General features: G+C 36.3%; 1 protein-coding gene across 1 annotated transcript in view; it reads right to left on the bottom strand.

Annotated features, from left to right (window-relative positions):
* The window catches only part of DNTT (DNA nucleotidylexotransferase), an 86,515-nt gene that overhangs the window by 15,444 nt on the left and 54,030 nt on the right, over positions 1 to 17,041 (bottom strand). The window contains exons 8-10 of the mRNA XM_027710892.2: positions 15,519 to 15,621; positions 7,521 to 7,784; positions 6,023 to 6,106 (exon numbers count right to left, since the gene is read on the bottom strand). Coding sequence (XP_027566693.1) covers positions 6,023 to 6,106; positions 7,521 to 7,784; positions 15,519 to 15,621 — 451 coding nt within the window. The remainder of the gene's footprint in view (positions 1 to 6,022; positions 6,107 to 7,520; positions 7,785 to 15,518; positions 15,622 to 17,041) is intronic.

Here is a 17,041-nt window from a genome sequence, read left to right as displayed (position 1 = left end):
CTTTTTGAACTGATGTAATCAGGAAAACACTAATGAATTTCAGTTTGTTGGAATTTTCCTACTCAACTAAACCTGGGTGTGCCATAAAAATGATGTAATTATAAAACTATTGCCCTGAAAAAAAAACCACAATCCAATAGCATCTAGTTTACCAAACACTTGAAAAAATCTAAGCGTATTTGAACTCCTACCAGCTTGCACATTTTCTCAATAAGTTACTTGACAGGCTACTGGGAGCCTGAGTTCAAATAAGTCATTTTAAATACTTCAGAGCCAGGATCCCCAGAGTTTATTGGCTCCATGAGCCTGGAGCAGCCAAGTGAGCACCTCAGAGCTTGCAGCCCCAAGAGCTGTCTGATCTTTGGATGTTTGCAACAGTCTGATCTGTGGATTGTTTCCAAAGCTGAGATTCAGAAAGCAAATCCTTTTGCAAAAAGCGTCAACATTTTGACTTTCCTTCTGATTAAGAGAACAAGCAAATTTTCATAATTGAAACTCTTCATTAAACATTTGTTCTTTCTCCAAGTTATAGGGAAAGGTAAAATGTTGAGTGATCAAAATCTTTTATCAGACTGAACTAGTTTATGCTGCAATGGTCAACTACTTATTCTTACTGTGTCTTTCCATCATGGGAATTAGGTTTTACTGTCAGGAAATGAGATCAAGGAAGGCTAAATGATCTGCTTGAAACTACAGAGAAAACTTGGCTACACTGTGACAAAGTTGCAAGCTAGTAGTCAAATTTCTGGACCACCCTTCTTCCTTAGGCCATATCACAACAATATGTACACTCTCTTAAGATCACACAGTCATCACTTCATGCCAAATGTCAAAATCCTTTCTCATGTTGCCTTCTGACAAGCCAAATTAGGATTAAAAGAGGGATCAGAAATCATTCAGAGAACAGAGAACATGAAAGCCTGAAAGTTGTTTGAATATGCCCTCTGATGTCACACGTCTGAACTGGTCCTTTGATTGACTGTAATCTTGTCAGTTTACCAGCCTGACACAGCACCCAGTTACAAAGTGGTTCAAGAAAAGACAAGTGTACCAGGCAAGGGAGGACCTACTGCAGAGTACAAAAAGGCGTGAGTGGGGTAGGTGGCCTCCAGACATTACTTCCAGGCTGCACATGATAACATGCCTTCCACACATATTAGCAGCTGTTCTTGATAGTTTTCTCTGTGGATCCAAAACACCAGCAGTATGTGCAAAATTTACACAGAAGTATCAGAGTGATTTCGCTGTGCCCTTGAGACATTTCCAGGTTCAGAGCCCGGACAGCGCACAACCCTGAAGAATCTGATGGATAAAACATCACATTGTTTCCAGCCTGCTCCTTCAACTGTATATATGCACACACACTGAAAACCGCAGTTCAGACAGGGTACTGATGGACACATTACATAAAAAAATGAGATCAGCATTTGCACTCTTATTAGCTCCTGATTAGGTCTAGACACAATGCATGTTGTAAAAAAAAATTCTTTATAGTGTGTTAAGGGATAATTGACCCTCAAGCCAACACGGAGGATTGTCAAAACAACCAGTGATCCCACAGTTTCCAGGTTAAGGACCTTAATTTTTCTGAGGAAGAAGCTACAGTTCAGCTGATGAATTATGGTTTGCATAGAAAAATTAAATTCTTTTTTCCAAAAGCACTTCTACTTGACTTAGAGAGCATATTGTTCATTCACGAACCAGGAAAGTTTTACAATGAGAATTTTATTGGCCTGTTCATAAGAGTGTCATGCCAATTGTAACAGCAATAATATCATAAGACATTGGGAACACATAATTTCTCTTTCTTCCTCATGACTGATCAACAAACTCCATTCTATAAGAATGGGGATCATAGTAAGGTTTGACCCCCAGTTGATGTAAATCACAGAAACTACATACTTCAGGTTGGTATATACCAGTGCTGATTTCCACAGCTTTAGTACACACTTCTAAAGAGACACAGATTTGGACATCCACTCATCTGTTTATGTAAGAGAGGCTGACAGATAATTGGTAGGAAATTTTCAATTTTTTTGCCATAATTTTCCTACCAAAGGAAGATCTACAAAATGCCCTTTTTACTACAGAACTGAAAAAATCATTAGTTTGATAATTGCACACTGTCTTCCAAAACCAACAAATATATAAAAAGAGTCACACTAGAAAGAAAAAAATAAATCAATTTTTTGAGGAATAATTTCACAGTGTAACTTTGTAATGAGTCCCAGGAGAAAATATCTGTTCCTTTTGTTCCCCTCTGCAAAGCTACGTAATTGATTCCTAACTGTTGTGTTAATGCTCCCTATTCCTGTCAGAATCCCTTTGGAAATACATTAAAGTAACCAGGACTCTCTCCTGATGCAAGTCCCTTTGAACGCTGGAATCTGGGATTCTCTGACACACATCACATTTCAGGCAGTGGGCCAGTGCAAGCTTCAGTGCCAAAGGGCTGATAAATATTAATATAGAAGCATAAAGTATACTGAATTATATATTGGAATGTAGAACAAATCAGGAAACTGTTTTCTTTTATAACGAATGACATTCTCTTACAAGCACTGTTACATTCCATCCGAAAAAAAGGCAACAAAGTGCATTTGCTATAGCATGGTTTATTATCTTCTTATACCAGCTTGCGAAATTTTAAACGATGACAGGCAAGTATTTTCAAGGAAAGGATTTGGTCTTCATCAGGACCAAGAATTAGTTTGACTCTCCCTGACCTTTCTATCCCTTTTGCTGTACACACACGCACAGACTAATAAAAGAAGAATGAAGCAGAAAGGATTTGGCCCAGCTCCCAAATTATATCCCAGTCAATAGCCCAGTGACAGTTAGAGAGTTGTGTGCGAAAGTTTGTCTGCCTGGACAGAGTAGGTGACATAAGGTAACCTCTCTTCAGCAAACAAGGAGAGAAATATGGAAAAGATGTGATTCAGTTTTTACCTATGGTGTCTAATTAACCTTAATTAAGATTGTGTTGAGGAATCTTGAGCAGCTTGTACAAGGGATATCTGCTTCCTGATTGTTTTTAGCTTCGAGAAAAGAAGATTTCCTGCCACGAGGAGAAATGTCCTTATGAAAGACATATGCTCATGTTCCAATCAAATTTTAAAAGATGGTACAGATAAAACATCCACTGTTTTAGTATTTTAATTTTTAAAGAAAAGCACTAGAATTACCATAAAGTAGATTCTCTACTCTTCATGATTGAAAAAAAACCAAAACCAACCCTAAACATTTCATGATTTGGGCATATGTTCCCTTGTGTAAAATTGCTAATTATTTTTATCCCTTACTTTAAGCTTACTAACCTGCTGATGCTAAAAATGAATCAACCTTGGCAGCCATACAACTTACTGCAAACTTTTCCTCTTCCACTATGCATCATCATCTCAAATTTCACAGTTACAGACATCATAGCTGTATTCTGCACATTTCTGACTACATTACACACTGAATAGCAGTGGGGAAGGCTTTTTTATTAAAAATGTCATTTCTGGGAATAACGTAATACAAAATTGGAAAGTTTAAAATAATTTTTAAAATTATTTTAATTTAACACATTAGATTATAAATATTAGAATACTTGCTGAGAAATTGTCTCCCTATCTCTTGTTAGAATGACACTACTTGATAAAAGATTCCATGTTAAGGAGATTATAACTTCAAGTCCTGACTGGTCTGAAATTTTGCATACTGCATATGTGGACTTTCCTTGTGGAAAATTTCAGATAATGTAATTTAGCTATTTTTGAGACTGCAGCAGAAAGAAGAACAGCATTCTGCTGTGTCAACAGATTAACATGACTTCTTGTTTTGAAATCTGTAGTACATCTGTGGTTTACAGCAAAAAAATAAAATGTGGAAGTAAACTGGCTGCATATGGGATTAAATGAGAAATGGTAGACTTAGATATTGTGTGTGTGTGTCCATGATGACAGATGGACATTCGAAAGCAGAGTCCCTCCCAGAAAGGGACAACTGAGCTATTCAAGTGCTTCATTTGATATATGGAAATCCTAGATTAAGGATTTTATGGTCAAGATACTTGAAATTTGCCCTGAAGGTTTGGTCTGCTTTTTGTGGATTTGATTTAGTTTGAGTTTTGGGGTTTTGTTTGTGGTTTTTTTTTCTTTGCCCTTGTCAAGAACTCCTGTGTTATAATAAGGAATAAGGAAAATCTTTTAAGTTGCAGTTCACTGAGGAATTGAAGAAGTCTAAGCTGAGACTCAAACATGTAGAAGGTGTGGAGACTGAGTTACAACTAGAGCTGATGGTTTTGGGAAACATGACATGGATACACATATTTCTTTGTATTTTTCAAAGTCACAAGACAGATACTACACAAGAGAAATTTCAGGTCAGGCACTGCAAACAGGGGGCCCTTGAAACAAGTGAATTTTTTGGGCCTTAAATCTTTCTCTGCCTCAGCTCTTTACAAGAAAATTTGGGAAGACAAGAGCATCTTTCTTCCCAGAGGACATTCTGAAGATAAACTCATCATTTATCTGTGAAACATCTTGGCTAGTCCAGTGAAATACGTATGGAAATTCACATTTTCTTTCCCAGAAGGATTTGAATAGTACACAGATATAAAGCCTAAAGACAATAAAAAAAACCCCAATACTGATTGATGTTGTTAATGAATGAATGGTGTCCATTTTGCATCTATGAATGCCTCAGGGCTCCAGGTAAAAGCAGTAGATATGATACATACTCATACACCAAGCAGGAAAATTTTGCTGCACACAAAAAAATAACACTGGCATTTCTTAAATTCTCTGGTTTTCCCTAGTGCAGTTATCTGTTACACCCCAAAAGCTACTTAACAGAGCACATCATAACTTGCAGATAATAAATCTGCCATAATGTCAAGACAGAGTTTATGTTTTGAATATTTTCAAGATATATAAGACAGGTAGAAATAAACTGACATCATTCTTGAGTTTGTGAAGTAACTTTCCCCTTGGACATTTGATAGCGTATTTATCAATTATGCGATTTTATGTTTTCATCTTAAGCATCTAGTATTGACAATTGTTGGAGACAGGATACCTGACTAAATGGATAATTAGCCTAATAATTTCCCCAGATTTCTACATGAAATGAGGATGCTATAGCATTTGAACCTGAAGGCACATATGGAGACAACTGAAATGGAGTGATGGTTTAGATCACCACAAACAAGCAATGAGACAATACTGCATGTAAGTAGGGATGCTAAAAGCAGTCTCCATTCTACAAGGAATATATAGGAAAGATTAATGTAAAATCTTGACATGGTACTTTTGCCTTCCCCTATAATGACATCAATAAACATCTTCAAGATTGATTTTTGTTTATTATTTAAATGGCCTGACACAGACACTAATACAAGTACAGACATTAAGCCAGATAAAAGCCAGACCAGTATTACTGCAGCCAAGAGCATTAATACCAGAAATTATATCAAATACTACCCAGACTGGCAAGCCTGACTAAACAGAATTCTACAGAGACTTCTGGATGCAGGGCTTTAAAAGCAGGATGATCCCTGATCTCTGCTTAGTGTTATACCCCACAAAAACTTCCTCAAGACTTCCAGCTCAGCCTGTAGCCATCAATATGCCCTTTTCCTTTGAAATATTAGCACAATACTGGTTGAAATTGTTCCTGAGATACAGTAATGTTTCCTTCTGAAATGGGACAGTAAAGTATTTTTTAAAATACTTATAGATTAATTATCCTCCGTTTTGTGAAGGGTGCATAGTTCTTTCCAATCACCATTGCCTAATGTACGTTTCTTGTTAAATTTCAGAAATTACCTCATCAATGCCAAGAAAAGGCTTCCAGACTTACTTGTTCAGATTTAATCAGGTTCTGTTAGTGCAACTAAATCTTGTGAAGGTGGAACTGTTTTACCACAAAATAGATAATCAAGCTAAAATATTCTATATACTTGAATATCAAAAATAGACAGGAAATGCTGGCTCAGAAATAAAAACACAACAGCTTTACTTCTGAGAATAAACAGTACCTTTCTCCTGTCATATAACCCGTGGTTATCCAATATCATCTTCCTTTCGTGACTAGCGTATCTCCGCAAATCACGTCCAAATTCCTGGGAAAGATACAGCAACTATCAGCCATTCTGACAAACCAAAATCATTATCCTTTGTATAAGAGTCCTAACACCAAACCATATAATAAACGAACTTGTAAAAATTACCTCTATTAAAGGACTGCAGACTGATAAAACTAATCATCTGAAAGGACAATATTTTGATAGGGTCCATCGCTTCAGTTGGTTAGTTGGGCACACTATGAGAAAGTAAGCCTATGATGGGCTCCCACAGACCGTAGGTGAATTAGCTCAACAGGAAGTAGAAGTTCAGTGAGGCAGAGAAAGATGAAGTCATTGCTCACTCAACCAAAGGGCCTCACACTGTGCATTTTTAGTATAGACACCCACCTAGAGAGTTGAGAAAAGGGCTGTTAAGTAGCCAGACACTTCCAGGATAAGAAAGGACCCCAAAGTTTGCAGAACTTAATCCAAGGTCCAAATAAACACATTTTGTTATCTCAGAAAGAAACGTGACTGAAGTAACTCATAAGCCCAGCAGGAGAACACATCAATTTCAACATTTTGCCTGGTCTAAACCCTCCTGCTTCCAATTAACCTGGGTAGAACAGAGTGGCAATGCACCTGTACTGCTTCCAGCACATCAAAAAGATCATTCAGAGCAGGCTCACGAGCTCTCCACTGTACCATGTAATCACTTCCTAAGAAAATGAACATCAGAAGGCAAGCATGTAGAACAGATTAAAAAAATAATTCTGTGTGGAGAGAGATTAATCATTTGAGGTTTGAGTTTGCATTTAGATAGAATTTTTTATTTTGAAAATAGTGTACTATTTCATATTATGTCAACTGACTACAGTGCTTATTGTGAAAACAGCTGTCATTTCAAGTTTTCTTAACTTATTAAAACATAAATCAAAATATTCTAGTTCAAAACTAATGTGTAAATTTAAAATTTTTCCAGTGTTTACAATTTAAAACAGTCCATTAAAATGCAACTGAAACAAAACATTTTATCTAATCTGAAAAGAAGGATATCAAATTGCTTTCAATTTTCTACAAACCAAATTAAATTCCAACTCAGAACGTCTATTCCTCAAATGTTTAATTTCCTGTAAAGCTCTATGACACTTTCCGAATCATCTCTCTACTCAGTAACCATTTAAATTGCTTGTTAACAGAAGTATGATGCAAAAAGACAACACGACTGACTAAAAATCTAGCCCTCCAGTCCATGAACCTAAATAGATGTTAACTCCCTTAGAGAGACATCCATAAATGTCAGTGATGAATTCATCAGCTCACAACCTATGACCAGGGGTTGATGACAACATGAAATGTGATGTTTGGAGATCAGGAACATTTTTTAAAAATCCATGAACTCTGAATGGTCCTGCAACAACAAAAATAGGTTATCAATGCTAGGACAACTTAAGCTGTTGTGGTTACTTACCCTGGAGCCTGTCCAACCTAACAGAGCATATGCATATTGCTCAAAGGGGGTTATGACCAGATCCACACGAATTGCTTTCCAGTCTTTGATTTCTGCCATATCCGATTTTTTTGACGTGTTGTAACTGCTGTTGTCTACTCCTGGTTGATATAATTTTAAAATTGTAAAACACTTCTGAAAATTATCCATGGCATCAACTTTTCTGCTTGGTAGTTGTTCTTCTACAAATGTTGATTCAATGATATCACAATACAGGAGTAAGCCCTAAAGAGAAGACATTGCTCACATTGAATTGCTGGACTGGTTTTACTGTCATTCCAGGGTTTCTAGACAGTTGCCTCAAAAATTCATGTAAAATGTAATTTCAGTAAACACAGAACTGTGCCATGCCAAATCTGGGCTGAGCAGAGGCATGAAATAGCAGCAGCTTCTGAAAAAATATTAGCAGATCATTTGAGGGAAATCTGCACTGAGAGGCATCTGACAGTAGTGATACCCTACCCTGTACTAAGGAGACAGTATTTGCAATTCTTCCCCCCCACCCTTTTGTCCTATGCCTTTTGTAGTTATGTCAACAGAAATTTCTGAGTAAGGATCAATGTATTCCCACATGGCAGACATCTGGAAAGGCCAATTAGTCCAGAGCACAGTCTTTTTGACAGATTCCAAACTGAGCATTTGGACTGTATCTGCTGCATGAGGTTTCCTTGTGACAAGGTCTGGAGCCTCTAGAGAGATGCAAGGGCCCTGACCATGTCTGTTCCTTGAAGGGAGTGCACATCTCTTTGGGTCTTTAGATCAATTTTTTTGCGTCTGCTTTAAAATTCCTCAAATGTTTACACATTCTCCTTCCTCCAGACTAGAAATTTTTATATTAGTCTCACCATCAAAAAACATAGTCAAGAATGCCTCCTGACTGTTAATTAACACATCCCTTAATATGTAGTAAAGAATCATATTAGTTTTGTGTGTTTTTTTTTTTAATTGCAATATTGAACTGAGATTGTATAGAAGCGGTTGTATTGGATGGCTGTCGGTGGTTAATTACAATGGTCTCCAGATCAGACCTTTTATGATCACAAGTAACAATGAACTTATTTTTTTGAAAAATACCTCCATATTAAACACCAGATTTTGATTATTTCTTTTATATAGTGCAAGTGTGGTAACTTTACAGGATAATATGTTAAATGCCTTAGAGAATACTTTACAGCAATAAAATTACTTTCATCGCTCAGAGCTATAATTCTGACCAAAAAAAAAGCATAACAAAAACACTTAACAAGACATGATTTCCATGAAGAGACACTGATAGATATTATTACATTTTCAGCCTCCAGGTTTTTGTTGATGATAGTTTCAAATTAACGATCCCATTATTTTACTGGAAAACTGTTACAGGTTGTTTTGTGGGTCACTGGGCTACCTTTTTAATGATGACTATTTGATTTGAATTGACATTCTTTCACTTTGGGATTTTTCCTGATTATGAAGATTTATTATAAACCGATATGAGAAAACTCTTTATGTAGCTCCTTCTCTTGGATTACTAGTTTCCAAGTCTGCTGAGTTGAAAATGCTTAATGCAGGTGCTTGCTCACATCCATCTTTAAAACAGAAATTTTTTCTTAATTTTACCCCAATGTCACAAGGCACTGATGCTTGCAATTTCTGAATATAGGCTCAAAACAGCTGTTGAATGTTAATGCTTATTATCTCACTCTTTTTTTGATGAAACTATGCCTGCCTTCAGATTAATTTTGTTGCTTTTAATACTAACAAAAATTATTTCAATCTCATTGATCACCGGCCATTAATTGATGACTTCAAGTTTTGGTTAAGCACTGACATTCTTCCATTCTCTATAAAAATCTTTTAGCCACTTAATCAGTACTTTCTTGACTTTTGCTTCATTTTTCTTTTTGCTCTTTGAGATTTGGGGCATTACCTAATATATCCCAGAATGAATCTAAATAATTTATTTCCCTAGACAGAAGCTTAACTAGATTGAGTTTTGGCAAAGTCTTATTTTGTAGCTCCAAATACCTACATTTCAAGCACCTGTATGGTGTTTGTAGACTGTGTGCTCAGATTTATACCAGTTTTATACACTTGCCACAGCCTGTATCAGTCTTTGTGTACTCTTTGTTTACATGAAGTTGAAATCTCCTCAATTCTGGTGCAAGAAATTAGGAATTAAAGCTCATCTTTAGATGGACTACAAAAGGAATGGAATTCCTACTGTAGGTGGGAAGCCTTAGTAGGATTTTTGTTTCTGATCACTTGGGAAATCCACCAAGATATTACAGCGCACAGTGGTACCTCTCTTCATGGACAAACACGAAAGCACCTAGGGAGTTTTTTGTCTCAGTGAGATCTGGGGACAGTCACACATGGCCACCAGTACTCCATACTTGGACTTTTAGTCTGCAAGCTCTTGAGGAAATAGTATTGTGTATTACCTTGGCATAAAACAATCAGGCTTTTTAAGACACTCAGGTTTAACTTTTACTTATATGTTATATCCTCTGCTTCATCAGTATCTTAATTCTATCACTTAGCTGTATTATCATGTTATAGATGATGTCTTCTAAGCTTTTTCAGAGTAATTTTTCCAGCTTTCTACTAATTACAGGAATATGTAGTAAATGAAAACAGGGTAAATTTGACATGTTAGTCTTTGCCTACACCAAAAATGAAGGAATTCCCTTTACCTAAAGCCATCCTGGATAGCACACTCACTAAAGATCCTTCCTTTGAGATCTCTCACCTGCTTGAAGAGTACAAATTCTGCTTGTTAAACCAGTGTTTAAAGGTGGGTGTCTTCTATATATCTTTTTTTTTGTTGTTTCTCATCTTATTTTCATATTTAGGAATTTCAAGGTAACGCTCCTTGTGGTCCATGAGATTTTACATCAAGCAATCATGAAGAAATTACAACAATTCAGAATCAGAACCTTCCTACTGCTGTTTCCCCTTGCTGACCATGTTTTCTACTTGAACACATTTTAAGTATTTGCAGGTGGCCATGGTTGACATGTGTGGCTATAAAGATATTTCATGACTACCTCTCTCTGGATTATTCTGTACTGTTTTTTCATAGTTTGTTGTCTGGGCAATTTCTAAAGCTGATAGGAGGAGCAAGAGAGTAATATCTCTCTGTAAATATCTACCTCGACTTAAAACAAATGCTATGAGGCAACAATTACACAAGTGCTGAATTCAACAGGCAATTGAAACCTGATTCAAAGTCAGGGTATCACCTTTAAATAGGAGCCAAAGCCTAGGTCATATCCATTGGGATACTGTTTCCAATTAACCTTATTTGATTAGGCTCCAAACATCACCATCACTCCAAATTATGCTGAAATGGCACTTCTGTACATTTTGAAAAAGCATTGCCTGAAGGGGCAGTCAGCTATGAAGACTGCATGAAGTTCTGGCCACTGCAAGCTGCAGAAAGGGAGCCTTCTCATTATTCTGTGTCTGGGAATCTGCAGTTCTTTGCAAATATTGGCTTGATCTATACACCATAAAGTTCTGTAGACCTTGTTTACACAATCTAGTTTTAAAATGCGGGCATCTTAATTTCTCAAATTTATGACACCATAAAAACCAAATTTTTTTTTCTTTTAGGACAATTATGTTAATACTCACAACAATTTTCCATTTTTAGAATGACTATGCACTTTTACTTAAATATGTTTAGTGCTGGCACATCAATAGCATTGATATTGGAGTAAATCCATGATCAAGCTGAGGAAAAGTATGACTTTTTAGAGAAATATTAAATCAATTGCTGAAAAATCAATCCGCATAAAGTCACTAGAATTCTCTGTAATTTTTAGTTAAATGAAATCCTCTTCCACTTTTAAAGTTACATGCTGTCATTGCTCATAATTGTTGGTAAGTGGGATCATTTTACATCGTCTGAAAATGTAATCCAGTATGTTCTTCTGAAATGTATATATGTTCTTGCTCTAAATTTCTTTCTGAGATGGTTTAATAAAGTGAAACTGGGTTTCTTTTTTTTCAGTAAAATGCCTATATCTAATCCAAAATAGGATGTAGCATGTTAATTCAGAAAAATCTCTACCTAGGTGAGACAGATGGAATTCTATAAAGTGGAACAGCTCAAGAACTGATACCTGGGAGCAATCTGGCCTGTTAGGGTGAAGATTCACTAGAAAATGCATGAAAGGCTTGATCAGCAATACAAAATTTTGCAGTTGCTGCATAACCACGCAGCTGCCTTGGTCCCTTTTCCATCTTGAAGTTCTCTGTGCATCAGAGTGGTCTATTTCTGAACATGTCCAGAGCAGCCTGGTTATGAGAGCAATGGACAGATCAGCACCGGAGTCCGTGAGTGAAGGTGTTCACCTCTCTATGCCATAAGCATTTGCACTGGTGAGCAGGAAAGAGACAGACAGACAGACGGAACTTATACATACTCACCCATATACAGCTATACAATACACCCTAGAAAGATCACATTTCTTAAGAACACCACTATTATCCAGATCTTCACTTAAAACACAGCAGGAAATGGAACGCTTCTGACTACTTCATGCAATAACCTCAAAAGCAGGATATTCAGATTCAGCCCTATACTCCACCTATAGCAATTTAAGCCAAGTTCTCTCATGTCCAGGGCTCTAACCACCTTGCAATAGTCTATTTTAGGTAAGAATTTCCTCAGCTTCTGCTGAAGCTGAGCCAGAACAAAATAAAAAAATTCCTAATGCATCAAGAAGGACGGTGAGACAATATGCGTTCACATAGAATCTCTGCATCTTTTTGCATCCTTTTATCTGAAACAAAAAGTTCTTTGTTCCGGCTTCTTAACCATTTCTGTGTCTTGCCTTAGAAACAGGTTTTGCTGCTGCTCAAATCCAGTTGTCACTCAATAATGAATGTGCTGCTGTTCTGTGAAGGCTGTTTCCAAAAATCTCTTTCCAGCAATAGAAAAAAATGAGAGTCATTACTTGCTCCTCACCATCATCTTTAAAGGGACATCAAACCTTCCCCTTCCTGATCATGTCTATTCTAGAGGTCAATTCTAGAGTTTAAATCAGACCACTAATATACTAAAATAAGTAAGCATAGGCAGGCATTTACATTCCTCATTTTCCTAAAAGCCAAAAGAAGAATGCAACATTATACTTACATGAATACAGAGGGGAAAATTGAGAGCAGGAATGCCTGCAGTAACAGTATCTCTTCCTTTGTTGAAAGTATGTATATAACAAGAGGAATAGTGCTAAATATAGCTATATATTTTCAGCAAAAAAATTAAAATATTTTTTCACAGTATGTGAATGAAGCTACATCAACACAGATGGCTCAGCCTGTTTGCCCACAGACTTTCAAACTCTAACCCTCAGAGGTAATTTCCTACTTTCTTTATGACACTTTCTGGAACCATTAAAAGCATAGCCTGTGTACTGCATCACAGCTTTTCCATTTTGCCACTCTGCTTTGAAGACTTTGTCCTCTCTGTTCGTCAGCCCATTTATTTGTGGTGACACTGCATCAAAGAGCATGATGGTGTTGATTTAGCCACTTTGTTTTCAGCAGCTTTCAATGGAAGGATCCTGTTACATTAAATTTTTCAGCTAAGAAAAAGGCCCTTTAAACTATTTAAATAGGCTGAGGTCCATAATTTAGAAGTTAAACATTGTGGAATCCTTCACTAAGAGCTGCCAAAAGCAAGTCAACATTGTGACCTCAGTGATGTACTTTGATGAATTTGGGCTTTGAAGCAGTAGTACAAAAGTAGAAAGCTGTGAAGCAGACAACTGCAAAAAGTATAAAAGTACTTTAGTTTTGGGGTTTTTTTTGTGTCTTCCTCTCCCCCTTAGAAATCAAAGGTAATAAAAAAGGCAAGAGGTGTATAATTCCCTTTTCTTTTTTTGCATTTTGATTTTGCTGGAAGGTTATTTTTTAGTAGAGGCAGTAAAAGCCTGTATATTACAAGTGCCACAGTGCAGAGGCAGTAGAGCTAGCAGTATAAACCATAAAAAGTCTGGAGGACAAACAGAACACAGGAAGTATTTGTCAGCAACTATTCCCAGCTTGTTTGGGTTTTGTTTCTATGGCCATTGTGCATCTCTGCTTCTGACATGTTCTTCATCCTGGGATTTCTAGAGGAATCCTAATATTTTTATCAAACTCTTGGCCACCCTTGACATCCCATAATCTGCCTGCCCTCCCTTCTGCCAAATTGTATCCTTAACAAGAAAATCAGAAAGAACGATTCATTTTCTATTTTTTTCCTTTCAATTCCATTTAATGAAAGTCTGTGGTCAGACTTCTCAGATCAGCCATTTTTCTCAGTAATGTAGGTGGAGAAGAAAGTATGAAAGACTACACTCAGGGCAGGCCTTGGTCTGTCGTCACGTTCCTGTCTGCTGTATTATAATAAACATGATTTCTGGAGGATGCACATATGGTTTCCTAGAGATTCAAGTGTGCTTAAGAAGGTAGAAAGACCCCTTCCAAGAAGAAAGGCAACTTTTCTCAGAGTAAAGAGAGTAGAATGACTGCAAAAGAACTTGTACATAAATACTAAAATGATAAAAATGATAAAAATAGAGTATCTCCTCAGCACTCACTAATTGCTGTAGCTTCATTGCTTTTATTTGGAGTACTCCACACTGTACCTGCTAGCAATCTACTCCAACACAAACACTTTCCATACAGACTTAGGATAGAAATGAGAGAAATATAAAAAATCAATAATAGTCTGTTAACATTTCAAAGACCAAAAATCAACTGAAGGAATAGGAATTCAGATAATGTATTTTATCAGGAAAAAACAAGTTCGAAGCCCTTCCATTAAAGCCAGCTGAAAGATTTTGACCACCTTGAAACAGAAAACTTTATAAAGTCAGATAAGCTTTTGTCTAGTCAGATGTTTTTAATGTCTTTCATGTGTTAACCTATTATACATTAATTAAAGTACACAGCTCAAAATCAATTCAAAAGCATTCTCTCCAGGCTATCTGCACTGAAAACTGACTTGACTTAACAGTGAGGCATTTGATGATTCACCTCAAAGTGGTGGCCTTTTACTTGTTGCAGTGTACTCCATTCCTTTGAAAAGGACCAGCAGCTAGTGTTGAAAAATAGCTGGTTAGAAAGGTAGAAGAAAAAACAAAAATTTATTATTCCCAACATAATATATTTTTCTGACACGGGAATATTTTTAGCTACCTTCACCTATTATAATTCAGACACTTCCAACTTTAAAGTTGCTCGAAACTGAAGAAAGCTGAATAGAAAAAATAAATAAATAAAACCAACAACAATCAACTAACCAACCAACAACAACAAAACAAAAAAGCCCCACAGCCTTAGATGAACAATTCCTCTATGAAATCATAGAATCATAAAATCGTTTGGGTTGGAAGGGACCTTGAAGATATGTGCACTCTTCCAAACACAGACATCAAGGGAAACTATGTCAATTTTCCAATATTTCCATGGAGGCCAGGAAAATTGCTAATTTATGGTTTGAAAGGAAGCCAGAATTCCAGGGCTTGGTACCCAAGCTTTCAGACTTACTCACTTCACACCACTAGGTCACACAAATCCATTACACTTAAAGCTGGATCTCCCCGAAGTAGCTTCTCTTGGGAGAGCCTGCTCCCATCACAAGGAGAAATTAAACAAATACAGTTTTGTTTAAAAGTATAAGAACAGTTTTTCTGTGTCACTCAAAATTCTACCTAGCTTGACTTCTCACCTCTGACTAATTGCTTATTCTTAGGGTAAGATAAAGTAAAATGTGTGTAGGGCTCTTCTGATATAACCTTTAACTCTAGCATACAGAGCTGGAGGATGCACCTAGATCATCATGATTAATAGAACAATAACTAATTTCAAAACATTGCAGTCGGCTGTAAAAAGGACTATAACATTCTTTAAGCAGTGTGTAGGCTTAATTCAGTGGAGTTTAAAACATCTCTCTATGGCCAAATATTCTTTAGTTCATACCTGCTTTTTCCATAAGTCAACAACTTTATGCAGAAGTTCATCATCTTCTCTTGGTCCTGGATTGGTGATCAAAAAATCAATGTCATGTCCCATCTTCTTACCCCTAGAAGCAATAAATAACAAGAGACTAAAAGAGTTAAGTTCCTGTTGAATTTCACACTGCTTTCAAAGAGAATATTTTTGCTGCATTATAAAAAAAGTTTGCAGAAAAAAGTGATAGCAGTGCTACTTGAAACATAATCAAAATGGAATCTTCTATTTCTATTATGGGGTCCATCAGTGTTCTTTTTTAAATAATAATTTAAGCCCTTTGATGTATTTCCTCTCTTTTTTGACTAGATACTACAGATCCATTTGCAGATGTTAAATCTCTCTCCATCTTCCCCTTAAGTCCCAGAAAAGAAGGTTTTAGTCATCTCTGGATAAAAAAAAAAGCATAATCAAAATACCATGTTACATATTATGAATCCAGTGCAGTAACAGCAGATAAACTTGCCAGTCTGACTACCACAGGCTTAAACATTTTTCTTTGCTTTTGATGGACACTTTAATGTACAAAACTGTGATTACGAATAATTTTATTGTTTCTTTTAACAGCAGATATAAATCCTTTGAGTATTTTGCATTTTTTCTCTTTTAAAATATAACAATGCTTTTTGCAGAGATTGAGACTGGTGGGGGGTTTTTTGAGGAAAGTTCATCCTTAATGTGAGTAAAGCTTCTTTATTACACAATTAAATCCATGTGCACAAAGTTTAATTGCAAATGTCTTAATGAAAAATTATGTCATGACCTTTTGTTTTTCTCCACTGAAGTCTAAGCATTCAGATTGCCTTTCATCCACTTACCAAATGTTTTAAACTAAATTAGGTTAAGATGTAGATATCATTTGAAAACAGGCAAAAAGCATATTATTGGAATGTTACCCTTCAGAATTATAAAATGATTAAGAACACATGAAAATTTATCTTACAGTGCAGTTTGTCTGAGGATTGTAGAAGGTTTTAATTTTGGTCTAAATAGTACAACAAGAACTGCATACACATCGATTTATTGACTGTAATCAGGCCAGTCTCATGAGAAAGGAGCAAAGGAAGTATTTCTGCAACTAGGTGCATTATGGAGGTGGTGGAGTAAGCACACAAAATCTGGAGTAGTAGCACCTAAGTGTAGCACATTTCCAAATGTTTTTCATGTGTTTACAGGAAAATCTGCTCTTGCTGATGTTCACGAGGGTACATGATGTTATAGCTCAGGTGTGTTTCAGTCAACACCATGTCAAGTATTCAGAGAATTTGTGAACTGCTATACAAGCAATGAAAACAAAAACTCTGCAAAATAAAGGATTTGCTTTTCTTTTTTTCATGAAATAACTTATTCTCTTAAAATAGTGCCTGAAACTAAACCTGACTTCCTAAACTCGGAAATTTGTAAGAACAGAACTGATAAACAAACTTGTCAACTGCCATTTGTGTGACAGGAAATCTTCGAACTGATGGACAGTTGAACGGCATTAGCAGAAA

Source organism: Pipra filicauda, unplaced genomic scaffold (assembly GCF_003945595.2).
Source record: "Pipra filicauda isolate LSUMZ 115617 unplaced genomic scaffold, ASM394559v2 scaffold15_size4787011_pilon, whole genome shotgun sequence".
In the NCBI taxonomy this organism is placed as follows: domain Eukaryota; kingdom Metazoa; phylum Chordata; class Aves; order Passeriformes; family Pipridae; genus Pipra; species Pipra filicauda.
The sequence above is the reverse complement of the archived record's forward strand: the minus strand, read 5'-3'. Positions and strand labels throughout refer to the sequence as shown.